Source organism: Anolis sagrei, chromosome 1 (genome assembly GCF_037176765.1).
Source record: "Anolis sagrei isolate rAnoSag1 chromosome 1, rAnoSag1.mat, whole genome shotgun sequence".
NCBI classification, from domain to species: domain Eukaryota; kingdom Metazoa; phylum Chordata; class Lepidosauria; order Squamata; family Dactyloidae; genus Anolis; species Anolis sagrei.
Window position 1 is genome coordinate 328,630,173 of NC_090021.1, and position 27,704 is coordinate 328,657,876.

General features: G+C 41.8%; 1 protein-coding gene across 4 annotated transcripts; it reads right to left on the minus strand.

Moving 5' to 3' along the window:
• Nucleotides 1-2,861: 2,861 nt before the first annotated feature.
• Nucleotides 2,862-18,792, minus strand: CDCA4 (cell division cycle associated 4). 4 transcript variants are annotated; one of them, XM_060754509.2, is made up of 3 exons: nucleotides 18,688-18,792; nucleotides 8,625-8,709; nucleotides 2,862-5,830 (listed from the first exon to the last, which is right to left on the minus strand). In XM_060754509.2, the coding sequence occupies exons 2-3, from the start codon at nucleotides 8,661-8,663 to the stop codon at nucleotides 5,084-5,086; spliced, it is 786 nt and encodes a 261-aa protein (XP_060610492.1). In that variant the 5' UTR covers nucleotides 8,664-8,709; nucleotides 18,688-18,792; the 3' UTR covers nucleotides 2,862-5,083. The 4 variants fall into 4 exon arrangements, with proteins under 4 accessions (XP_060610492.1, XP_060610502.1, XP_060610482.2 ...); XM_060754519.2 differs by having other exon boundaries at nucleotides 8,625-8,705; nucleotides 18,688-18,779; XM_060754499.2 differs by lacking the exon at nucleotides 18,688-18,792 and adding an exon at nucleotides 6,474-6,698 and having other exon boundaries at nucleotides 8,625-8,711.
• Between the last annotated feature and the right edge of the window lie 8,912 nt (nucleotides 18,793-27,704).

Sequence of the window (27,704 nt, forward strand, 5' to 3'; positions counted from 1 at the left end):
GCTGGAATGTGTCCAGAGAAGAGCGACTAAAATGATCAAGGGTCTCGACAACCAAACCCTATGAGGAGCATATTAAAGAGCTGGGCATGTTTAGCTTTCAGAAGAGAAGGCTGGGAGAAGACATGATGGCCATGTATAAATATATGAGGGAAAGTCATAAGGAGCAGGCATGTTTTCTGCTGCCCTGGAGACTAGGATGCGGAACAATGGAGATTCCACCTGAACATGAGGAAGAACTTCCTAACTGTGAGAGCTGTTCAGCAGTGGAACTCTCTGCCCCGGAGTACGGTGGAGGCTCCTTCTTTGGAGGCTTTTAAGCAGAGGCTGGATGGCCATCTGTCGAGAGTGCTTTGAATGCAATTTTCCTACTTCTTGGCAGCGGGTTGGACTGGATGGCCATGAGGTCTCTTCCAACTCAATGATTCTATGAACTTAATATAATTGATGGATTTTAACTTTTCAGAGTTATCTCTTTAGGGAAGAAGTGAGGAGAGGAAGAAAGAAAATAAGGGAAAAGAAAGGAAAGAAAAAAGAGGGGAGGTATATGAGGGAAAGCAAGGGAAGAAGGAAAGGAAGAAAAGAGAGGTCCAAGGTGCATGAAAGGGGGGAAGAGAAGAAAAATCCACAAACAAAATGCAAACCTGGTCAACAGCAGTTAGGTAATAAAATCCCAGAGAGCCGTGCTCACTTTATGATGCAGCATTGGGTGGGGAAGGAACAATTTCAAGAAGACAACTGTTTAGGGAAGGACTTTCACCTTTCCTTGTTCATAATTTCTCTGCTTCAGGTCATCCATCCAAACATCCTTGCCCTGACTAAAATTGCAAATACATGCTTAGAATTTTCTAATAGAAGCAGATGGAAGAAATGGAGAGTTTGGCATGGAAAAATAAGAGATTGAGAAAGGAAGTCATGGCTCTTTCCCTGCCATTCCAAATGCAATATATTGTTGCAGAGGAACCGAATTATTCCAGGTCAAATATACTTTCCTCACCTTTTTAATACTGGCAGCAGAAGGAAATGTTCATCAGATATTACTGGTCTCACAGGGGAAGCAAAAACCTGAAAGAGGTTGCCATCTTGGGGCAAAATTGAGAAATATAAATCTGTTTGCCCTGGTTTGCATGAAACATTTGCACCAGAAGCTATGGAAAACAGCAGACTGAAAAGATACAAGGTTATTATCTATCTACTTGCTGTTTTTCCCAAGGCTTTGGAATACAGTCTCCATCAGCCAGCCATAGCTAATATGGCCAGTGCAAGAGATCATGGAAGCTGAAGTCCAAAACATTTCGAGGTAATCACCACTCATCATCCATCCATACAAATGACACAAATGGTCTTTAAATGGCTTGTTTACCATTAAGTCCAGTGGTTTAAGCCACTGGACTGGGGGAGGGTGTCAGGAACCACTATCTCTCATGTCTTATTGTTACAAAGATGTTGCTTCATTTCCATGACAATGTGACTTCGGAAACCAGCAGTGCTGGCTGTTTCCACAGCACACCTGGTCTTCTGTTCTACAGTTTTAACCCAATCTACCATGAGTTCGAAGTTCTTCCAACCTTTTGCCTGCACCCGAACATGAACCCCAAGGAAAAATTGTACTCCCTTAGTCACTGTTTTTCTCTTGAAAATGATGTAAAGTGGGAACTTCCTTCCATCAGCTGAAATGACCCCATAAGGGTCTCTTGTGACCACTCGTTCTTAAGATGACACTGAATTACCCTTTTGGTGAAATGATGCTCTTACAGGGCATATTGAAGAACACAGCAGTCTGGTCAGAATTTCCAATTTGAGTAAGGGGGCATGGTGTTTACTTGCAGATACATGAGGCAAAACAATTAAACATTTTCACCTTCTTGATGTAATCGAGTGCCAGCTTTTTTATTTGTCTTAAGCTGAGTTGAGGGAATGATGTGCTTGCATGCTACCTCCTGTGCTTTCATCTGCAACATCTTAAACGATAGATTACAGCCATTATCACACATCTCCAACCCACCCACTGACTGGCTCAGTTGCCCACACTCACTCAAGTGGCATTTCTGGAAGGGGGTGGGTAGTGGATGGATGGGTGTCCAAGTGAGTGGGTCTTTGGGAGGGGGAATGAGCAAGTTAAGTGGGTGAATGGGTCTTTGGGCGGGTGGATGGGCGAGCAAATGAAGCGTGCATGGGTCGGTGGGCGAGCAAGCAGATGGGCAATGGGGAGGGTGTCTAGTATATCAAGGGTGCAACTATTATGCGAGAGATTTGAAAATACATGATCTGGGACCCAAAAAATGGGGGCAATGACAACTATAATGCTATAAAATACAGTATTTTCAAAGATATAATCTTGGAAGATGGAATGAGCTTGTTTTCTGAGAGGAATAGGGATTCAGCACTCCCACTGAAGACAAAGTTTGAGTGTACAGCTTTGAACTTGGGAGGCCCACATTTCTGAGGTGTTCAGGAATGCCTTTGTACATCTAAAAATGTGAGCACTAATTGGCCATGGTGGTACATGCTTTAGTTCTATTTCATTTGAATCATTGAAATATACTATACATGGGGTGGCCTTTGAAAAGAGTTTGGAAATTTCAGCTGGTCCAAAGAGCTGCAACCAGGTTGCGGACAACTTCTCTGTTGCAGCAGTTCCACTGGCTGCCAGTTTGTTTCCAGGCACAATTAATGACCTACAAAGCCCTATATGGCAGACCATATCTCTCTGTATTAGCCAACCTGGGCTCTGATGTCAGGATGATCTTGTGTTGAACTTGTACTTACAGAACAACACTCATGGGTCCAGTTCTTTAAATGTAAACTCGCAGTCAGCATAACGGCTGTCTAGACTAAAAAATAATCTACTAAGAGCAAAGCGGTCATTTTATATTCAACTTTAATATAAAAAGACATTAATCACTTTCAAATGCATTAGAAAGATCCCTTTACAAACTGCATGGTCTGGCACAAAACCAAGTTACAGAAGTTGGCATCTACCTGCCAAGACTGGAAAACATACAATGCCATTTTCAAATCAGCTGCTTCAAAAAACACTTGTTATTACGGCTTCAATCATGGAAGTCACTTTCTCACAAGTAGCCCAATTCACGACAGGAGGGGCTAGTTGTGCAAAGTGATTCCAGGTTGCAACCTAAACTAACACAAAGACACTCAGCTGTACATGCACAAAACAAGGATCTTTATGCTCCGACTTGCTCTGGTTATGTGTGGTCCACACCCTTATTGGTGCCAGAGGCCATGGCAATTCATAATGCACAAAGATACACTTGCAGCATCTATGACCTTCTGTTGGAAGACAAGATGCCCAGTGTTTCAAGACTTGTAATTTTAGTACTGTACTCAAAATCAGAAGGCATTATTAGAAACCGTATTTCTAATGTTGAACAAAGTAAACTGATGGAAAGCAGCTGAAATTGCTCATCAAAGGGCAGAAATTCTCTTTAACAGAGAAGCAAGAACATGAACTTTTATGAAAAGACCAATGTACTCACTTCCTCTACCCCCTTCCCCCACCATGCAGTTATGTTTATCACACCCATCAAGGCAAACAAAGGAGGCAATTTTATGCATCTGCAACCACATATAATTCACCTTCTTGCCAGAAACCGCTTACTGGAGTTCTGATAATTTACACACACTTAAACAAGTGTATTGTTTTCTTGTCAATAACCAACTCAGCCAAACACACACGCACACCCCTCTTGGCATGAGCGGAGCAACTCAAATTTGAAGAACACTCTTGAAGGCCTCTGTAACAGTCTAGTAATAATTAGTGCAAAATAGGGGTTTTATCCCCTTCAAACACAACATTAAGAAGGATGGCAGACTTCAGCCAAATCATTCACATGTACATATAAATATTTATAAATAAAATGAGTGTAATTTATGCCTGACGATAACAAAAACATGGCTTGAACCAAAGAGTAAACACATCAAGAGCTTCTCTTCTAATGTTCACATTAGTAAGAGTAACCTGATCCTTAACAGTGCTCCAAGACTGAATGCTGATGGCTGCTCCTACCTCAATGTTATGTATTCACACATTTTGACTGAGCTATATTAATAGAGGCCCATGGTGTAAAAAAAAATTCTCCTTTTCAAAATAATTAAAAAATACAACTGCAAATATTTCAGGATACTAAATAAGCAGCCAGCAGAAGATTTGTAGCAAAAATATATCTTCAGAAAATAGCCAAAAGATTTTGAACACTGATAAAGACTTCTTTTAAAAAACTATAACTATTTTTTTAAAAAAAAATGAAAACAAGTGACAGAAAAAGCTAGCTAGGATATTGGGAACCACTGCTTTATGGCTCTTCAACAGCATGTCTGGTAAATTAAATGTAGAGAATGTTAAGTCAGTTAAGTATTTGCTTGGAATTAAGGACAGAGGAAAACTCCAGTCTTTGGTCCTCAAACCAATTACTTCTAAGATAGACTCACTGAAGTCAACTGAGCAAGAGAAAAATGTCAAAGGTTGCTGAAAGGTTTTCAGCCTAGATAGGATCTATGTTGATCTAGGATGAGGACATTAAAGCCACTCTTTGTACATTAAGGACTAGAGACTAGTAGCTTGCAGGAAGATATTTAATGGTCAAAGGGAGGAGTCTTACTATACCAGCTTAGATCCCTTAAAGTTGGAAAGGGTTAGGAAATCAATATATTTTTAATTGTTGGGACCAAAGGGGAAGATCTATGGGCAAAATGCAAAGAAGCGTGGGATGAAACCTACGCACCCATGGATCTTTTAAGTTATGCTTCTGTTGAAACACCAGGGGCTTTCCAAAGCAGTTTGTGATATGGCACTAAGGGAAGGTGGTGGTGTTTCATAATGTTGAAAGAAAAAAAAATCTGGAAGACCTATTGGATTCATGCCAGCCCATAGGCTTGCCTAGAATACTCATTTTAATTGTGGTGACTGAAAATATGTAATTGCATATCAATTTTATACACATTAACAACATCTGGCAATAGAAGTGGGTTTGGGGTTGCTCTTTTTGGAAGATTATTTGCAACTATTTGGAATTTTTACTACTTCAGAACTGGCTTTTTCAAAAGGGTATCTCCTTCACCCTTTCCCTCAAGATTCAACAAGAATCTCCACAAAATGATCAAGCTCATTAAGGTCAGATTTACAATTAGAATTAGGATTTGCTGCTGCTTGAGGAAATGTTTCAAGTACATCACAATGTCCCATTTTTGTACTGCCCATCATTCCCGTTAATACTGTGTCAAGATTATAATATGAACTGTCAACTTCTGAAAAAAGGTCTTCAACCGAGTCAGGAGTCTTTGTTTCCAAGGTTTCAAAGATTTGATCTAAAGATTTATGGAAATTTCCTCTATTTTCTGGAGGGCTCTCCATTTCCCACACGTTAGCTGGAAGGTTTCTGGGAGCTTGTAGTGGAGGTCTCAAAATTTCTTCACCCTCTTGTGTTTGTGTGTCCTCAAAGTCTTTTGAGAAGCCATTATAACCTTGAATTAACTTCTCTTCAGGCTGCTCCTTTGAGGAACGACAGAGAATATCTGTTGAAACTAAACGGTCCAGAGAAGATGGCCCTGAATTCTGTGCATTTATCATCTGCCAAGTTCCATCCTGGGTCATTTCTTCTTGGATCTGCCGTACTGTATTGGCTATAAGTACCGAACGATATAAATTAGGTTCAACGAGCATGTGGCAGAGCTGAAGTTTAACCAAAGACATGTCTAGCAGTGACTGGCGCTGAAGGTTATAAGAAGGAATAGCTTTGAAGCCAGCTAACGTTCCTTCAATATCGTCTTCTCCATCAATGCACTTCCTTTTCAGTCCACGCACAAACATTGTGTCCTGTTGAAATCAGAGCAAAATACCATTAGATAACAAATTAATAAACTGTCTTTTTCATAGAGCATGCATTTTAAATATAACCAGTTTGATTACTTAACTAAGTCTTGTGATTCTTCTGAAAACTTGCCCTAGGAGTGGAATTTTAGCCACAAATAATATAGGCTCCAGAAATATGAACAAGCCAACTTTGAAAATGTAGTAATGTTGTAAATGCAATAATAATAATAATAATAATAATAATAATACAGGTTGTCAGCCTCCTGACAAATGCTATGTCTGATAAAACCTAGGATTAGATCAATACATAACAGCTACTACCTTAATGGGAAAGCTCTTGCACATCCACTCTGTTCCATGGCAATTGCCCTGGGACCAGTGAATCACTGTTTTGAATTATTTAACTACGAAGTGCCTTCAGACATTATGGCACCAATCAGGATCATCTCTGCATTACAGGGAAACAAAAATAGTCTGATTTCTTTTTTTGTTCCTCCTGGATTGCAAAAGGAATCATATTCCAACAAATTCATTATCCAACAGATCAAAACTAAAACAGCCTTTGATCTTGGTAAACAAGGGTGTTTGGAGATTTTTGAGAGACTCTCTGTTCTCAAGGTTTCAGTGACACCTGGAAGTTTCTTGCCTTTTCCTTTCTGTGAATAGTGCAGATCTGAGTGGTGTCAGTACCATGTTCACTTTCTTTCTTTCCTCTCCTCTCTCAAAAGCAAGGCTGCTTTAGTCATGCAGTTTCTGTTGGTCCCCTGTCAAAATGCTCTTCCTGGAGCTCAAAGTAGAACCTTTGAAATGTCACATCTTGGGACTATATTCCTTCCACATGCCTCCAAGTCCCTGTGGCATTTAATTCCAACTGGAGATATATTTTTAAAAAGAATAAAATCAACACGGTTTATTTTGTGAATTAGAAGACTAAACAGGAGATTCTAAATCTTTTTTGTTTTCTGGTGGCAGATTAATAAATTAATGATTATAGAAAGGGAGCTGCTGCAAGGAAGGACAAAAATCTGGAGCAATATTTGGGGTAGTGGGAACAATATATTCAAATGCATCTCTACCACATTCCTGTTGAACAGTAAAAACAGTTTTGATTACTTTGAGATTTCATGGATCCCTAGAAAGTATTGACATGCCACATTTATTTATATACTTCATTTTTACCCCACTTTTCTCACCCTGCCAGGGATTCAAGGCGACTTACAAACTCCGGCAGAATTCAATGCCGCATGAACATAACAATAGAACACACCCTATCAAATTATAAAAAACAGTTAAACATATGAGCAATTAAAACACATAAACAATAAAATAGATTAAAACCATATAAAGTGCCAAGTCTTGATCCATAGTCAGATCACAATACTTCTAATCTGAAATAGCAAAAGAATCTTCAATAGTTGTCTAAAGCCACTGGAAACCCCAAGAGGTCTCTTATGGAGAGAATTTCAGAGAATGCATGCCATGTTGAATAATGTTCTGTCCCTTATAAAAAGCTGCCGAAAATCAGAGTAGTATGGCCATCAAGTACCCCTGGTGGCGTAGCGGGTTAAACCACTGAGCTGCTGAACTTGCTGACCGAAAGGTTGGTGGGTTGAATCCATGGAGCGGGGTGAGCTCCCGTTGTTAGCCCCAGCTTCTGCCAACCTAGCAGTTTGAAAACACGCAAATGTGAGAAGATCAATAGGTACTGCTTCTGCAGTCATGCTGGCCACATGACCGTGGAGGTGTCTATGGACAATGCTGGCTCTTTGGCTTAGAAATGGAGATGAGCACCACCTCCCAGATTTGGACAAGACTAGAATTACTGTAAAGGGAATCCTTTACCTTTTCTTTATGGCTATCAAAATGGGATTGCATATGATGGTATCTCTTCTTGGCTCCCAGGAGGAGGGAACAAAGTGCTCTATGAGCCATTTAGAGTATTGTGGGCAAGAATCAATCCCTTCAGTTGTATCTATAGCAATACATTAGTGGCCAGAAAAAAATCCTGTGTAAGATTGTGGTTGGCATTAACCTGGCAAAATGCACTTCTGGCCAAGTGTTGCTTTAATCACTACATGCAGAGCTGAGTCAAAGAGTATCTCCAGGCTTCAAACCTTCTTTCAAAGCATGAGTCTTTTTGGGATGAGAAACTCATCCAATTCTTACATGGACAATGCCACTCAGTCTCAATAGCTCTGTCTTGCCTGAACTGAACTTTAGTTTGTTCAGCTCCATTAGAGATGACTATGTCAGTCTCTATTAACAATGTAGAGCTTAGAGAACTCTTAGTTTGTTTCAGTTCTCACAAGAGATAGCAAGTAAGGTATGAGTGGAGGGACTGAAGGCTATGCTGGAAGTCTAAGCTGATCCTCTTACAATTGTTAATTCTACTATAGTGTGACAAAAAAGAGATGTTGGTATCGAAGAAATGCAAATGTTGCGGTATCACATTAGTATTATAAGCATAAAGCACTTTCTTCATAGATTTAGCTTTGTTACAAATAGGATCGCATATTCAAACCCCAAGCATAAGTTCTCAAAATACTACCAAAAAAAAAAAAAGTTTTGTGAAGATTTGTCTTGATCACATTTTAGATCTGTCCTGAGTCTAAAAGGGCTCAGATGGATCCCAAAATATAGTAACATTTCCCACACCCACTACAATTTGGAGCAAAAAAATCTACAAGTCCAAGGATGTTGCGCCCTGCTCACAATCTGCACTTGTTTAGCCCTATCCTAATTAGTAGAAAACCCCAGTGATGCTTACTTTTTATCTCATCAAATGAAAGTTACTTACCAATAATTGTGTTTGATGCAATCCTTCGTCTTCCCCCATATTACAGAACAAGATTCCATACAGCAGGTGTTCCAGCACAACCTACCTGAGAACAGCAGGCAAAAAAATGATTGAGTTTTCAACAGTTCAAGAATATTGCTTTCAAATGTGATGGAAATATATTCTTTTAAAAACACATTTTCTGTTCCTTTATGCTCTCACCTTTTTACAATACAAAATTAACAACAGTGAGGCCTTAGGAAAACTACATATTGCTGGCTGGAAAAAAAATCACGTTTCCCATCGGCTTTAGCAGTGGGTACTAGAGGTGTGTGAGGTACTAGTTTCTCTCATTTCATTCGTTCTTTTGTTCCTTTTGTTTCAGGCTAGAGCACAAAACAGGAATACCTCTTCCCACTCGAAACAAAAATTAGTTCAAAACGAAAGAAAGCAGGAGCGGGTACCATTTACTTGCTTGCTTTTTGTGAGCACAGTTTAAAGTAAACCCTCATCTACTCTTCTCTTCTAGGGGGTCATCACTCTTCCTTATCAGGAAGTGGGAAATTTATTATTTATTTATTTGCTTCATTTCTATACTGCGTTTCTCAGCCTTGTTAGGCGACTCAATGCGGTTTACACAATGTAACTAACAGTTAAAAAACATATCATACACAATAACAAAATACACAATTATTATCAATACTTAATGCCTCGATAACAAAACAAAATCCATTCTCGTAATCCTTGTGCCATTCCTATGTTCAATTTACCGTCTTCCTATGTTCGATTGCACTGATTAGCCAAACGCTTGCTCAAAGAGCCAGGTTTTAACCTTCTTCCGAAATGCCAGCAGCGAAGGGGCCTGTCTGATGTCAGTGGGTAGGGCATTCCATAGCCGAGGGGCCACCACCGAGAAGGCCCTATCTCTCGTCCCCGCCAACCGTGCCTGTGACGCAGGCGGGACCGAGAACAGGGCTCCCCGGAAGATCTTAGTGTTCGTGACGGTTCATAGGTGGAGATGCGTTCGGAGAGGTAAGTGGGGCCGGAACTGTTTAGGGCTTTGTAGGCTAGCGCCAGCACCTTGAATTGTGCCCGGTAGCAGATTGGCAGCCAGTGGAGCTGGCTCAACAGAGGAGTGGTGTGCTCCCTGAGTGCCGCTCCTGTTAGCAACCTGGCTGCTGAACGCTGGACCGTCTGAAGCTTCCAGGCAGTCTTCAAGGGCAGCCCCACGTAGAGTGCGTTGCAGTTATCTATGCAGGATGTGACCAGAGCGTGGACTACTGTGGCCAAATCAGACTTCCCGAGGTACGGGCGCAGCTGGCGCACGAGCCGAAGCTGTGCAAATGCTTCCCTGGCCACCGCCGAGACCTGGGGCTCCAGGCTCAGTGATGAATCCAGGGTCACACCCAAGCTGCGAACCTGCGTCTTCAGGGGAAACCTACCTAAAATGCCCTGGAGAGTGTGTGGCTCCTCTTTCCTCCTCCTGGGCTCTTGGAGTAGCTGTCTTGGGTCATCCCTTGCTGCTGCTGCAGGGCTGCCTCTGTCTCTCATGCAAGGAAGGTACCTCCTCCAGCCCCCCTCCTCTGAACTTCTTACTCTAAAGTAAGCCAGGCAGCAGCAGCAACTACCCGAGGCACCGGCAGCAGCTCCAAGAGCCAAAGAGGAGGGAGGAGGAGGGGGTAAGAGGCACAAAGAAGAGGGGCTGGAGACGCCTTCCTTGCACAAGAGATGGAGGAGAAGGGCGCCAACGCTGCAGCAACAGCAATAAGCAAAGACCCAAAGGGGCAGCTCCAAGACAAACCATACCATTGCCAAAAATGATGGGAAGGGAAGGGGGATTCCAACAGTTAAAGAAGACGTGAGGCTGGGCACTGGGCTGTGTGTGGATCATCATTTGGCAGGAAGGAATGGTGCCCTGCCCTGCCCTGCCTCCCTCCTGCTGCTGCTTCTGGAGAAGTTAGAGGGTGGGGCCAGCAGGAGGAAAAGAGGGGATGTTTTAAAGATTTTATTTATAGAAAGAAAAAAATTCCTAAAAATCGTGGGATGAGCCTAACATTATAAAACTTGGTGGGCTAAGAGTAGTAGAGGTGTGGCAATTTTCACCCCTCTAGCCCTAAAACTGAGGGGAAGGGGAGCCTGGGAAGGACACCTATTTTGGCCAATGGTCCAAACATTTTTGTTCTTTCGGACCCAGAACGAAAAATCTCATTTGGAAAGGCGCCCATTTTCAGGAGAAGTGCTTGAAAATGAAAATGGGGCCTTACAAACGAAGCAAAGAGAAACAGATAGCAATTCTATACAAATGCACAAGACTAATGGCTACCACATTTGGTATTGGCAGGAATTTGTAGACACTGTGCTCAGTTCAAATGTCACCATGTGTAATTTGACTGGTAGAAGGGGATTTCCCTGTACCCTCCTCCCATGTCTGTGCTGTGAGGGGATAGGAATTGTGTAGGAAAGCCCACTAATGAGATGGTAATTTCCATCAGCCATGACTCTTACTACATTGCTGCATTGCCTCAGCTACTGTGCAAGCTAGATTAACATCATGCCTATGGTACAGATGTATTTTCAGGGGAAGGGACAAGCTGAGTGGCTTGCATGTTCACTGCATAGATATGATAACAACCAGGAAGTTCCTGATTTATAGCTCATTTAGATACAATAAAACCAATGTTTCACCACAATGGACTTGCAGTTTCCAAGATATATTAGAGCAATTTGGCTTTGAAAAGTGAAAGTGATAAAATGGAAATTGACATTTCTATTCTTTGTTTTACAAGGTAATAGTAGGAGTTAATATGGGTGCAGTATATTTATATGTAAGTCACCACAGACTTCAGATATTGGCTGAACTTGGGCAAGCCATACTTCCTCAACTTCAGGGGTAGGCAAAGGAAAACCCACTCTGAACAAATCTTGCCAAGAAAATAACGTGATATTTAGGGATACCTTAAGTCAGAAATAATTTGAAGGCTCATGGCAAACTTCTGCAACATGACAAGTAAAAGGAATCACAGGGGAAAGCCTTGGTGAATCTTTTTTAAAGACCATGTGCAGGAACAATGTTTGGAGGGGCTTCACAGTCCATGGCCATTTAGTTCAAGAAAAGCAAAACAAAAAGGCAAATTTAGGCTTAAATATTATACAGTGTGCAGTGGAGCCCCTGGTGGCACAATGAGTTGAACCCTTGTGCTGGCAGGACTGAAGACTGGAAGGTCACAGGTTCGAATCCAGGGAGAGTATGGATGAGCTCCCTCTGTTAGCTCGACATGAGAGAAGCCTCCCACAAGGATGGTAAAACATTGAAGCATCCGAGTGTCCCCTGGGCAATGTCCTTGCAGACGGCCAATTCTCTCACACCAAAAGTGACTTGCAGTTTCTCAAATCGCTCCTGACACGAAAAAGTGAAAGCTAAAAGAGCTTACTCACTCTCATTCCAATGTAACAAGCAAAATGGATGGGCAGCAGAAATGAAAGTACTACTTTCACTAAACATTTAACTTATGGAATTCCCCCCTACAAAATGTAACAATAAACAATGTATTAAGATTACTTTTTTTAACTTTAGAAAGGGATTAGATAAAAATGTATACAGAACCACACTTCGGGTGAATCTACATTTTAGAATGAATGTAGCCTGACACCACCTTAACTGGCTCAATGCTATGGAACCTTAGGAGTTATAATTTGGCAATCTTCTCTGCTAAAGAGTGTTGGAGCCTCAATAAAAATTACAAATCCCAGGATTTTATCGCACTGAGTTATGGGAATGAAAATGGTGTTGAACTGCAGTAATACTACAGCGTAGTATTAATGCATCCTCAGATACTATGGGTTACTTTGGATCGAACACTAAGACACAGTGGTGTGGAGGTCTATTAGTACTATGAAAAAAACCCTCCAAAATAGAGAACTATACCCCCAGAAGTTGTGATTTTAGAGCAATCCTGGGCAGTATCTTTGAGTCCCCCTCGGGGTGAGAAAAGCGGTATACAAATACTGTAAATAAATAAATAAATAAATTCTAAAACAGTCTATCTTTTCCAGTTCTAGAAAAGCAGGATGGATGTGGGCCCTTCATGCCAGGCTACTGAAACATTGTGAAGTACTCAAAGCAAGTGAAATGAGCTATAGAAAGACAGATCATTATTAATTGAAGCAATGTGGAGATAGATCATTAAAGACTGTCACTTCAGACAACTGAAAGCAAATAAACGTCTAATCTTCCACTTAGTAGGGAATAAATCACTTTCACTTTACAGGAACGACTTCTAAATAAACAGGGTTAAGATTGTGATGTAAATTATTTCTGCAAAGTAGACAAGGCAGTGAAATAATAATGTCGAGAAATAATGAGGAGCTCATAGAATATACAATGTTACAGAAAGGGCACAAGGAAGAAGGCAAATATGGAGAATGAATGGCTTGCAAATGAATGCAAAATTCAGATGAAAAAGTGTTTTAGAGAAAGCACAAGTCTAAATATGAGAAACATTTGAAAATTTGACCATAGTAGTGGTAAATTGGGAGGAAAAAGCCCTGAAAGATGTGTTGTTAAAGGGTCACAACACAGAAGGAATGATGAGAGAATAGGTGCAGGAGGTAGAGCAGGAATAGTACATCAGAAAAGTAGTACATCTTAAATGGTGTGGAGATAAAACCTCAAAATTACAGAAGGGAATTATCATTCAATGTATATTGAGGAGGTAAGCCTGTAACTTTATTATAGTCTATAACATCTTTATTGTGAGGGGGGTGGGGTGTCTCTTGAAGAAACCAGTGTAAGGTAAAGAATAGCACCTATCCACCTCCTTGAATGGAACTATACGTACCATGATTAACACCAGGACTTTTGAGGTATCTGCAAATCTGACAACACCACACAATCGTCCAATATTTTTCCCTGAATGTTTGTCCCATTGTCCATTAAGGGTGGAGAACAGATATTCCAAGGTTGCCTCTGTGGTAGCTGACACAGAGAGTGAGCATCCCCATGGAATAACCAAAGTTGTAGTTTGGTGAAGCACCAGCATATTTGGCAGAGAAGGCAAAAAGCAACAACTCCCAGGATTTCATAGCATTGAGTCATGGTAGTTAAAGTGGTGTCAAACTACATTCATTCAACAGTACAGATACACCCTTAGAAGTACTACAAAAATATTCAAATGGGTGGCTGAGGTAAAATTACACCTTGGCCTTCTGATGCTTCAAAACTATTTTCAGGCTATGCACATAAGGTGTATGAAAAATATATTTAAAAATCATGTGTAGACTTGATTCCCTTGTCCAAGAAATCTCCTTATGTACATATATGCAAATACAGGTACAGACTGAGCAATTTCTAAATCCTCCAAAAGGCTAGGGACACCATTGCTTTCTGATAATTAAATATACACAAACTTAGTTTCATGCACAAAATTACATTCACACTTTGTGTATAAGGTGTATGTAAAAAACATACATTTCCTGTCTTGACTTGGGTCCATCTTAAAGATTATGTGAAGATATGCAAATACAGGAATAATATAATTGCAAAGCAAAAATCGGAAAATAATACCTTTGTTTTCTAGCATTTTGGACAGGGGAAACGAAAACTGTATAAAAGACCTGTATGTGTGAATACTTTAAAAGTGAGTTAGAGGTGCAGAGCTGGAAACTACCAGGATTTTTCAGCTGGGATGATGTGGGGAGGGGAGGGGAATAAAACAGGGTTGTTTTCTTGCCATGTGTGTTATTTAAAAAGGAGTTTTTCCAAGCTGTGGTAAATATTTCCATCTAAGGCCTAAATGCTCTAAGGCACCAGATACTATCTGATATTTGAAGTTAAGAGGGGTCAGTTCTGGTTAGTAGTTGGTTGGGAGTCCACTAATGGATCGCAGGTGCTGTATGTGCTATTTCAGAGGAAGGATCTCTTAAGGATTCCTTGTTTGAGGCAACATCTACACCATAGAATCAATGCAATTTGATGCCACTTCAGATGCCAAGAGTATGGAATCCTGAGATTTGTAGTTTGGTGAAGCACTACCAGAGTAGGCTAAAGACCTTTTCAAACTACAGGTCCCACGATTTCACAGCAAGGAGCCATGACAGTTAAAAGTGGTTGTCATTCTACAGTGTAGGCCCATTTTGATGGCACATAGGCATACATCTATACATACACAATTAAACTACAAGGGTTCCAGTGCTGGTGTTTAGTTCTTCTTTATTTAGTATCCCCTTCCAAAGAACCATGAATATTGATTCTGCAGAGTAATAACAACACAGCCCAACAACAACAAAAAATAGTACTGTTCCTACGGTTATTTGAAGCGCTGATGTAGAAAATTGCATTGGATAGGAATAATAGGATATTGTCGCCATATATAGGAATGGGATATTGTAGGTAAATGTACATTGCATTACAAAATATTCATATGTGTGTATGTTATGTATCCCAATAATAATAATATAGACAGGGTGTGCCAAAAGTCACTAGAGACTGGAAAAATGGGAAATTGTACCTGTCAAAACGTATCTCCTTCTATGATCCACCTTGGACATAAAGATCTTCTGGGGAGGCCCTGCTCTCAATCCCACTTTCCTTGCAAGTGCGACTGGTGCGGATGAGAGACAGGGCCTTCTCAGTGGTGGCCCCTTGGCTATAGAACTCCCTTCCAAGTGAAATTAGAGCACCCCCTCCCTCCTGACATTCAGGAAGAAAATAAAAACATGGTTATGTGACCAAATTTTCGGATAGCAAAACTTGTAGTGCAATAAGATAATAAGGAATAGGGAATGGAAGGACTACGGACTTGATTTTAGATGACGTGATTTTAATAACTGTTTTTGAATCATGTTGTTTATAGGTGGGTTTCAAATAAATGTTATTGTATTATCAATGTTTAATTTTTTATGCTTTATGCCTAAATTTTATTTTATGTTTTAATTCGGTTAATTCATAGTTATATGTTACTAGCTGTCCCCTGCCACGCATTGCTGTGGCCCAGTCTGGTGATCTGGAAAATAAAGTAATGAGAAAGTGTTGATTTCTAATATATGTAATTTCTTTATGCTTGTGGGTAAACAGTATTTCTTTCTGTTTCTTTGTCAGTGTTGATGTGGAGATTGTCTGGTTTGCCTACTCTGGAACATGCAACATATAATTGTCCTTCTTTAGGGGTCCCTTTCAAATCTATGATACTATGTGTGTGCGTCTCATATTTATCTATCTATCTATCTATATCTATGGATTGGTGGCTCTTTGTCAGAAGGGCTTTGATTACATTTTCTTGCCCTGGTGAAGACAGCTGGACTGGTTGGCCTTAAGTATTTTCTGTTGGCCATGGGGGTTCTGTGTGGGAAGTTTGCCCCAATTCTATCATTGGTGGCGTTCAGAATGCTCTTTGATTGTAGATGAACTATAAATCCCACTAAATACAACTCCCAAATGTCAAGGTCTATTTTCCCCAAACCTCATCTGTGTTCGTATTTGGGCATATGGAATATTCGTGCCAAGTTTGGTCCATACCCATCATTGTTTGAGTCCACTGTGCTCTCTGGATATAGATGAACTACAACTCCCAAACTCAAGGTCAATGCCCACCAAATCCTTCTAGTGTTTTCTGTTGGTCATGGGAGTTCTGTGTGCCACATTTGGTTAAATTCCATCATTGGTGGAGTTCAGAACGCTCTTTGATTGTATGTGAACTATAAATCCCAGCAAGTACAACTCCCAAATGACAAAATCATAATTTTTTGAGTGATGGGCACTCCTTGTGTTGCAAGATGTTTTGTTGCCAATTTTGATGTGATTTTGTTCATTGGTTCTTTTGTTTTTAAGGTACTCATTATGCACAGAGCATCCATATATATATATGGCAGGGGATGGCTAGTTTTAAATAGAAGTATGTGTATATATATTATTATTATTTGTTGAAATTCCCTAAAACCCATTAAAGACTGTATAAAGGGCCTGGACAAACTTGGTCCCTCCCTCCAGGTGTTTTGGACTTCAACTCCCACAATTCCTTTTTTAAAAAAAATATATTTTTATTGTTTTATCATAGTTATTACATTTGTTATACATTTGTTTATAGCAGTTACATATTATTCAGCACACTCTTTAACATATAGTCTTATTCTGCTTAAGCATTTCCCCCCTTTTTTTCCCACCACTGTGCTTCCCTCCCCCCAACTCAAGCCACAACTTTTACATATCATTTGTCCAAAATCTCATTTCTTCTTGTGGCGGTAAATTTTTTAAACCATTTACAACAAATTTTCCCCATACAACATCAAAATCACTTTTTTTCCATATACCTTTTTTTAACTTTTAATATACATGTCAGCTTATCGTTTATTGCCAGTTTCCATGCTTCCTTGTACCACTCCTCTATTTGTATATTTATTTCTTTTTTCCAGTTCCTTGCTATGAGCAGTCTTGCTATTGTTAATAAGTTTGTTATCACTTCTTTATCCTCCTTTTTCAATTGTTTATTGTTATATAATGATAATAAAGCTATACTAGGACTTTTCTCAATTTTCATATACATTATCTCTCTTATTTCTCTAAATACTTTCTCCCAAACATTACTTACATATTTACATTGCTACCACATATGTATGTATGTTCCTGGTTCTTGACATCCTCTCCAACAATTTTTGAATTACTTTTATTTATATATTCTATTTTTACTGGTGTCAAGATACCACTTCCATATTAGCTTATTATAATAATTTTCTTGAACCCGTATTGATAATTCTTTTAAATGTCTTTGTCTCCATAATTGTTGCCACTCTGTTTCGTTTATTTTTATCCCTAAATCTTCTTCCCAAACCTCTTTGAGGGTGTTGTTTTTTGTGTTTCCTTCCTTTATTTCAATTATGATCTTATATATTTTACTAGTTCAGTGGTTCTCAACCTTCCTAATGCCGTGACCCCTTAATACAGTCCCTCATGTGGTGGTGACCCCCAACCATAATATTGTTTTCATTGCTACTTCATAACAGTCATTTTACTACAGTTATAATATAATGTAAATATATAATGTAAATATCTGATATGCAGGATGCATTTTCATTCACTGGACCAAACTGGGCACAAATACCCAATACACTCAAATGTGAATGCTAGTGGGGTTGGAGGAGGATTGATTTTGTAATTTGGGAGTTGTAGTTGCTGGGATTTATAGTTCACTTATCAAAGAGCATTCTGAACTCCACCAGCAATGGATTTGAACCAAACTTGGCTCCCATGACCAATGGAAAACACTGGAAGGGTTTGATGGTCATTGACCTTGAGTTTGGGAGTTGTAGTTCACCTATATCCAGAGAGCAGTGTGGACTCATGCATTGGTGGATCTGGACCAAACTTGGCACGAATACTCAATATGCCCAAATGTGAACACTGGTGGCGTCTGGGGGAAATAGATCTTGACATTTGGGAGTTGTAGTTGCTGGGATTTATAGTTCATTACAATCAAAGAACATTCTGAACTCCACCAACGATAGAATTGGCTCAAACTTCCCACATGGAATCCCCATGACCATCAGAAAATACTGTGTTTTCTTATGGTCTTTGGTGACCCCTCTGACACCCCCTCGCGACCCCCAGGTTGAGAAACACTGACCTAGTTCTTTCTCTCAAATTTTCATGCTCTTCTACAACCCTTCCATTCTGTATTATTTGTTCAAATTGGTTAAGTTTGCTTCCATAAGCGGCTGAGGGGGTAAAGGAAAGGACCTGAGGCTGTTAGGAATTGTGGGAGTTGTAGTCCAAAACACCTGGAAGGAGGGACCAAGTTTGCCCAGGCCTGCTGTAAAATGTGGCTTTCAAAGACTACAAAGCCCCTCCTGGCTCGCTCCTGATCCACTTCCTTCTGAAAAGAGAGGCTTCAGCGTGGGCCTGTGTGATACTCCAGAGCCTGCTCCTCCTCCGCCGCCATTTTGGAGCCGCGGCCCAGTGACCCTTGGCGGGCTCCTCTTCTTCGGAGGGCTCCGCCGCGGCTTCCCTGCCGCCACGCCGAGGCCTAGCTTCCGAGCGTCACGCCGGAAAGGCCCCCTCCGCTCCCTGGCGCGCCCGCGGCCCCGATGGGCTTACCTTCCGCCCGGACGAAGCCACGGCGCTCGCTCGCCCGCCCGCTCGCCTCAACGCTCTCCTCCGCGCCTGAGAGAAAAGGGGCGGGGCCAACGGCCGCAGAGGCCACGCCCCCTCCGCTCACTCGCGCGCCCCTCCCCGCCACCTCATTGTCACACTCCACAAAGGAGCCCGCTGCCGCCTGTGGCCACGCCCCTCATCCCTCTCTCTCTTTTCATTGGAGGAGGGACTGAACCTTCGCTTCCTATTGGTGGGCAAGGAAAGGAGGGGTTTTCTCTCTGTGATCGAATGTGCCTTCAGAGTTGCTATGGTTACTAGCCCCTCCCGCCATTCATTGCTCCGCTCTCGGCTTCCTATTGGCGGTTGCTGGATTAGCCCCGCCCCTTCGCTGTAAGTGGCTGGCGCCAGGAAAGGCAAGTTTCAAATGCCTGCCAAAGCTTATGAGAAACTATAAACTACACAGAGAAGCCATTGAAACTACACATATAAACTACACAGAGAAGCCATTGAAACCCATACGTTTTGCATGGTTACCTAATGCTTTAGCTTTGCTCGTGGACCAGATGGTTTGTTTGTTTTAATTATAGTATTCTCCACTCATTGTTTCTGTTTTAATGGATTTTGAAACATTATTATTGTTGTTAACACATATTATTATATTCTGCCAGTAATGTCAACGACTTAAATCAAGACATAGTTTTCTTAGATCTACAGAGACACTCGCTGGAACACCCCAGCAAGCGAGAGTCCAAAAGTGGCAGGCCCAAACTCAGCACCTCAATTCATGGGTGATACCAGATGAGAGACTCCCCCCTGGGCACTCAGAAGACTGGGTGACTTGGAAGGCACTGAACAGACTGCGCTCTGGCACCACGAGATGCAGAGCCAATCTTAAGAAATGGGGCTACAGGGTGGAAACCTCGTCATGCGAGTGCGGAGAAGAGCAAACCACTGACCACCTGCTGCAATGCACCCTGAGCCCTGCCATATGCACAATGGAGGACCTTCTTGCGGCAACACCAGAGGCACTCCAAGTGGCCAGATCCTGGTCAAAGGACATTTAACCAACTACCAAGTTTGCAAAATCTGTGTGTTTTTTTCTTTTTCTTTTTAATCTGTGTGTTTGTTTTGCTCTGTTAGAATTGTAATACAATGGTATGGTTGCTGATGACACGATAAATAAAGTAATGTCACTCAAGGTAATACATAGCATAGCAATTAACAATTATACAAAAGTATACATAACTCTATTTCTGCTTCATTGACTACTCTAAAGCCTTTGACTGTGTGGATCATAATAAATTGTGGCAAGTTCTTGGTGGGATGGGCATACCAAGCCACCTTGTCTCTCTCCTGAGGAATCTGTACAAGGACCAAGTAGCAACAGTCAGAACTGACCACGGAACAACAGACTGGTTCAAGATTGGGAAAGGCGTACGGCAAGGCTGCATACTCTCACCCAACCTTTTTAACTTGTATGCAGAACACATCATGCGATGTGCGGGGCTGGATGAATGCAAAGCTGGGGTGAAAATTGCTGGAAGAAACATTAACAACCTCAGATATGCAGATGACACCACTCTGATGGCCGAAAGCGAGGAGGAGCTGAAGAGCCTTCTAATCAAGGTGAAAGAAGAAAGCACAAAAGCTGGGTTGCAGCTAAACGTCAAAAAAACCAAGATCATGGCAACAAGAATGATTGACAACTGGAAAATAGAGGGAGAAAATGTGGAGGCCGTGACAGACTTTGTATTTCTAGGTGCAAAGATTACTGCAAATGCAGACTGTGGCCAGGAAATCAGAAGACGCTTACTTCTTGGGAGGAGAGCAATGTCCAGTCTCAATAAAATAGTAAAGAGTAGAGACATCAGACTGGCAACAAAGATCCGTCTAGTCAAAGCCATGGTATTCCCTGTAGTAACCTACGGATGTGAGAGCTGGACCTTAGGGAAGGCTGAGCGAAGGAAGATGCTTTTGAGCTGTGGTGTTGGAGGAAAGCTCTGAGAGTGCCTTGGACTGCGAGAAGATCCAACCAGTCCATCCTCCAGGAAATAAAGCCCGGCTGCTCACTGGAAGGAAGGATACTAGAGACAAAGTTGAAGTACTTTGGCCACATCATGAGGAGATAGCAAAGCCTGGAGAAGACAATTATGCTGGGGAAAGTGGAAGGTAAAAGGAAGAGGGGCCGACCAAGGGCAAGATGGATGGATGGCATCCTTGAAGAGACTGAACTGACCTTGAAGAAGCTGGTGGTGGTGACGGCCGACAGGGAGCTCTGGCGTGGGCTGGTCCATGAGGTCACGAAGAGTCGGAGATGACTGAATGAATGAACAACAACAAATTCTTCCATATGGCAATGGCTGCAAGAATTGTACTAGCAAGAAAATGGAAGAATAAAGAGAAACCAACGGTGGAAGAATGGATGTTTAAACTCCTAGACATAATAAATATGGACACTCTAACACAGCACCTGGAATATAAACAGACGACTGGCATAGCCAGGACAGATTGGTCTCCAATCAAAAAATACTTCAATGTCAACCAGACCTAGACATGTGAGAGTCAAGACTAGAAAATAATACTAACACTAACAATGTTATATGGGGCAAAATCAGTAATTAAGATCACGAACTCTCCCCGACCCATTTCCTACTCCCTGTACTCCCTTCACTCACCTCTACCCCCTCCCCCACCCCAATCCTTATCATTTGCTTTTACGTAATTGTTGTGTCGACGATTCTCATAACATGGATGTATCCCCCATGTAGAAAACTCTTAATAAAAATTTTAATTTTTTTTCCTGCTTCTTGGCAGGGGGTTGGACTTGATGGCCCTCGAAGTCTCTTCCAACTATGATACTATGATTTGGGGACATGGAGGTCTCATTCATAAGCTTGCCATAAGTCGAAGGTGACTTGATGGCAGTTAGGAGCAACTTTCCTTCCGCTGTTCTTGGGTGGTTCTGCTGCATTTCTTCTCTTCTTCTCCCTTTCCCTTCCAGCTTGCCTGGCCTGTTCTTGCACCTTTGCCAATCCTTTGGCTGCTTCTTCTGCTGAGCTTGGCTTGAAAGGCCTTGGGCGCTTTCCAGAGTTGGCTGGCTGCCTTTTCTGATCAGGAGGGAGGAGGGGAAAGGCAGGTTTGCTCCAGGCGACAAGGAGAAAAGAGGAGAGAAAGGCAGCGGGAGGCAGCAGCCTTGCAGCTCCTGACTTGCAGCTTTCTTTGGGAAGGGAAGAGGAGGTTCAAAAACTGGAAACAGAAAGGCAGGAGGAAACGGCCAGAGATTTCTATCTAAGCACCCAGGAAAGGCAAACAAGCTCAACGCGATAGAAAGAAGGGAAGAAAGGAGAAAAAGGGGAATCTGTAAACACCAAAAGATACAGTATTTCAGTATGTATTGGCCATCAATGGGGTGCTGTTACAATATTTCCAAACTCACACTACAGCTTCATTCAATCAATCCCATAAAGCAGAGATTTCCAAACATTTCATGTTGGTGACACACGTTTTAGACCTGCATCATTTCGTGGCACACTCATTCAGTTTTTCTCTCAAATTGGAGATTAAACCTGTTGGGAGCATGTAAAAATCAGTTCGGGACTGTGTTATTTGTTTATTTATTTGCTGTCTTTGTATACCGCCCTTCTCAGCCCTCAGGCGACTCAGGGCGGTTTACAGAGGCAATGACTCGATGCCCAATACACCATAATAATAATAATAATCATCATCATCATCTTTATTTATACCCCCCACCATCTCCCCAATGGGGACTCATGGTGGCTAACATGAGGTCAAGCCCAAAAAATACAGTACAACTGTCGCAACTTAGGGTAGTTTTCACCTTGCTCAAGACACCACCATACACCAAAGCTGTAGGTTTTGTAGTTTATTGAGAAAAAGCAAAATCAAAACAGAGAAATAAATATGCAAAAATTCAATAGGCAAAACAGAGTCTTAAATGCAAAGACAAGCTTCACAAGATCCACAGGCAAATAGCATGAAGCATAATCCCTTAGCAATGTCAAACAAGAGTCCATGGCAAACAGGTAAAATCAGGATCAGAATCAAGTCTCAAAGGAGCCAGAGGTGTTCCGCAAAAGCCAAGGTAATTCCACAGAAGTTAATGGGTAAGAAGCAACATTGGGCTGACAAGAAATGCCTGTCAGCTACATCGTTAAATAAGTTTACCTGACATGAAAGCATTGCGTTGACCTTTGGCTTCCTTCTTGCTGGCAAGGCATGTGTTTCTGCAAAGCCTTAATTGCAAACGATCCTGTCTGCTCATTAATTCACCATTATCTTCAAGGCTATACAACTGCTTATCTTGGCCCAGCTGGGCCGGTTCACTCGGAACCAAAAGGAGTCTCCACCTGCACTTGTGGAATTTCACTATCTCTATCTAAAGGCACACTCCTTTCCCTGGGGAACAGGCTTGCTGTTTCTTCTTCAGAAGCCACACTATAAGCCCTGTCTGAAACATGTACAGGAACCTGCAACCCATCAGCCTCCTTGTCATCCTGCAGAAAGTCAGGGTCAGAAGGCCCAACAGGCCCAAACAGTTCAGTTTCAGACTCAGACTCAGACTGAGCCACAACAACAACACAATAAAATACAGAATGCAAAAAACAAAACTTACATCAGAAAATAATTACAGTAGCAAAACAAAACAATAAAGCAAAATTAACACAATATAACTGAAAAATGCAAAGCATTCTGCTGATTTGTTGAGCCATGCCCAAGAGGCTAGCTGAGCTTTGTTTTGGCAACAGTTACATGTTTCGGCTTTATGTGCAGGAGCTTACCAAGTCAGTTTGTATTTTTGCTCCTGAGTTGCTGGAAGAAGATCCTTCACATGGACACCTAAGGATAATTTGAATCTGTCTCAAAGGACATTGACTGAGTTAATGCAACTGTTCACATAACTGTATGTATGTTGTTCTGCATAACAAAGAGTAAACACCTTGTTCTTTGCTGATCATCTGCATGGCATATCTTTTCTCTATCAAGACAGTGTGTGGAATGGTAAAGATGTGAACTACATGTGATTTTCCGCCCCGAGTCCCCCTTTTGGGGTAGAGAAGAGACGGGATAGAACTACTATAAATAAATAAATAAATAAAATTTTCATTCTGCCACAAAACCAGCCTCTTATAAGAGATACGAACACTTTTATAAATTATAATAATTAAATGTATGGCACACACAACATATCTCATGAAAACCTTTCATTTATATATTTTAAAAATATATGATTTACTGCTTATTTCACGTAGACTCAGAAGTTTCTCGTTATGTTCTCGTGACACACGTACACGCTGCAGCCAACCACACTAATGTGCTGCGACACACAGTTCAACCTCAGAAGAAAGCAAAAAGAAAGCCCATTCGAACAATTCTTGGGGAAGCAAAACCATGAAAAGTTTGAGCTAGCATTGCAATGAAGGCACACAATACCTAAACCTCAGTGTGGTGTGCGTGTATAGTTACACCGCTATGACATTGAAATCAAATGGATTCCTTTGATCACTCAGGCTGGATCTACATTGCCATATAATCCAGTTTCTGAATCCAGATTATCTGGTTTGAACTGGATTATATGAGTCCAGTTCAAAGTAGACAATCTAGATTCAGAAACTGGATCATATGGCAGTGTAGATGGGGTCTCAGGCTTCAGTGCATCCGAGGAAGTGTAATCTGTTCATAGGGAGTATATGTGAGTGTTGTGGAACAGTTTGACTCTTTGCCAGTTATTTCTGAGCACAATTTGAAGTGCTGGTTTGGATCTATACGGTTTAGGCTCAGAGTATCTGAAACCCCACATTTCCTCTTATGAGCTTGCTCTAGTCTTATGACGTTGAGTGGAGAACTTTCTCTTCATCCCGCTACCCTCCCAGGCTCAACTGGTGACGACACAGAAGAGAGCTTTCGCAATGGATGAGCCTAGACTTTGGAACTCCTTTTTTGCCAGAAGGCAAAGATTTTCCTGTTTAAACAGGCTTTCAGCTTTGACTGAAGTGAAGTAATGTGCAATTATGTATGCAATGCAGTATGTAATGTGTGTTTCAATTGTCTTGATTTACTAAATGTGATGTTTTAATTGACTGCATCCCATATTGGCCGTCCACAGAGGGAAAAATGGTCTCTATAAGCATTTTCTAGGTTCTCCATACAATTTGATGGTATGCTTCCTTTGGAGGTTTCCACATAATTGCTTTGGAGGACCTAGCAAATTCTTAGAGAAGATATCTTTCTGGGAACTCCATGAATCCAATCTACACTGCCATATAATGAAGTTTGACTAGGCAAAACTACGGTGAGGTGGATCTGTAATTGGTTAAGTGGACGAACACAGAGAGTGCTCACTAATGCTTCCTCTTCATCTTGGAAAGAAGTGACGAGCGGAGTGCCGCAGGGCTCCGTCCTGGGCCCGGTCCTGTTCAACATCTTTATTAATGACTTAGATGAAGGGCTAGAAGGCAGGATCATCAAGTTTGCAGACGACACCAAATTGGGAGGGATAGCCAATAGTCCAGAGGACAGGAGCAGAATTCAAAACGATCTTGACAGATTAGAGAGATGGGCCAAAACTAACAAAATGAAGTTCAACAGTGACAAATGCAAAATACTCCACTTTGGCAGAAAAAATGAAATGCAAAGATACAGAATGGGGGATGCCTGGCTCGAGAGCAGTATGTGTGAAAAAGATCTTGGAATCCTTGTGGACAACAAGTTAAACATGAGCCAACAATGTGATGTGGCGGCAAAAAAAGCCAATGGGATTTTGGCCTGCATCAATAGGAGCATAGTGTTTAGATCTAAGGAAGTAATGCTACCCCTCTATTCTGCTTTGGTTAGACCACATCTGGAATATTGTGTCCAATTCTGGGCACCACAATTCAAGAGAGATATTGACAAGCTGGAATGTGTCCAGAGGAGGGCGACTAAAATGATCAAGGGTCTGGAGAACAAGCCCTATGAGGAGCGGCTTAGGGAACTGGGCATGTTTAGCCTGAAGAAGAGAAGGCTGAGAGGAGATATGATAGCCATGTATAAATATGTGAGAGGAAGCCACAGGGAGGAGGGAGCAAGCTTGTTTTCTGCTTCCTTGGAGACTAGGACGCGGAACAATGGCTTCAAACTACAAGAGAGGAGATTCCATCTGAACATTAGGAAGAACTTCCTGACTGTGAGAGCCGTTCAGCAGTGGAACTCTCTGCCCCGGAGTGTGGTGGATGCTCCTTCTTTGGAAGCTTTTAAGCAGAGGCTGGATGGCCATCTGTCAGGGGTGATTTGAATGCAATATTCCTGCTTCTTGGCAGGGGGTTGGACTGGATGGCCCATGAGGTCTCTTCCAACTCTTTGATTCTATGATTCTATGATTCTATGATTCTATGATTGACTCATATAACATAATTTAACTGCATTGAACTGCATGATATGAGCTTGCACTGCACAATTGAAGAGAGATATTGACAAGCTGGAAAGTGTCCAGAGGAGGGCGACTAAAATGATCAAGGGTCTGGAGAACAAGCCCTATGAAGAGCAGCTTAGGGAACTGGGCATGTTTAGCCTGAAGAAGAGAAGGCTGAGAGGAGATATGATAGCCATGTATAAATATGTGAGAGGAAGCCACAGGGAGGAGGGAGCAAGCTTGTTTTCTGCTTCCTTGGAGACTAGGACGCGGAACAATGGCTTCAAACTACAAGAGAGGAGATTCCATCTGAACATTAGGAAGAACTTCCTGACTGTGAGAGCCGTTCAGCAGTGGAACTCTCTGCCCCGGAGTGTGGTGGATGCTCCTTCTTTGGAAGCTTTTAAGCAGAGGCTGGATGGCCATCTGTCAGGGGTGATTTGAATGCAATATTCCTGCTTCTTGGCAGGGGGTTGGACTGGATGGCCCATGAGGTCTCTTCCAACTCTTTGATTCTATGATTCTATGATTCTATGATTCTATGATTGACTCATATAACATAATTTAACTGCATTGAACTGCATGATATGAGCTTGCACTGCACAATTGAAGAGAGATATTGACAAGCTGGAAAGTGTCCAGAGGAGGGCGACTAAAATGATCAAAGGTCTGGAGAACAAGCCCTATGAAGAGTGGCTTAAAGAGCAGGGCATGTTTAGCCTGAAGAAGAGAAGGCTGAGAGGAGATATGATGGCCATGTATAAATATGTGCGAGGAAGTCACAGGGAGGAGGAAGCAAGCTTGTTTTCTGCTTCCCTGGAGACTAGGACACAGAACAATGACTTCAAACTACAAGAAAGGAGATTCCATCTGAACATGACGAAGAACTTCCTGACTGTGAGAGCCGTTCAGCAGTGGAACTCTCTGCCCTGGAGTGTGGTGGAGGGTCCTTCTTTGGAAGCTTCTTTGGAGGCTAGATGGCCATCTGTCAGGGGTGCTTTGAATGCAGGGGGTTGGATTGGATGGCCCATGAGGTCTCTTCTAACTCTATGATTCTATGATTCTATATGATGGAGTTTTAAATTGCATTACTTTTCTTTTTAGATGGGGCCTAGGTCATCCAATGCAATTCTATGGTATACTGGGACCAAAAGTGAAGTAATTTAATGGCATTTGGATGCATAGGCGTTTTCACGTAACCAAGGTATCTCCCATGGATACAGGGGTCTTACTATACATTTAAAACATTTGTTTAAAACCTTATTTCAATTACAAATGAAACAACGCTTAGCACTGAAGAGTGAAGAATGCCTCCCAGTGGGCAGTACTAAAATATTTGATTGACCTGAAGTGTCCTCCTCCTATGTCTACCTACCCTGACCCTTCTGTGATGTAAACTGAGACTCTTAGGGATGTTTCTCCACCTCTTCTGCTTCCCATTTGTCATCTCTTCCAAGAAGTAGCTGGGTTACATCAGAACTCTAAAGAGTCCCCAGTGGCGCAATGAGTTAAACTCTTGTGCCGGCAGGACTGAAGACTGACAAGTCAAAGTTTCGGATCCGGGGAGAGCATGGATGAGCTCCCTCTGTCAGCTCCAGCTCCCCATATGGGG

Excerpts from the sequence above, each read along its gene's own strand:
- CDCA4 (XM_060754509.2), bottom strand. The coding sequence starts at position 8,663 with ATGGGGGAAGACGAAGGATTGCATCAAACACAATTATTG. Across the intron at positions 5,831-8,624 it reads TGCATCAAACACAATTATTG|GACACAATGTTTGTGCGTGG; the intron begins GTAAGTAACTTT and ends TGATTTCAACAG.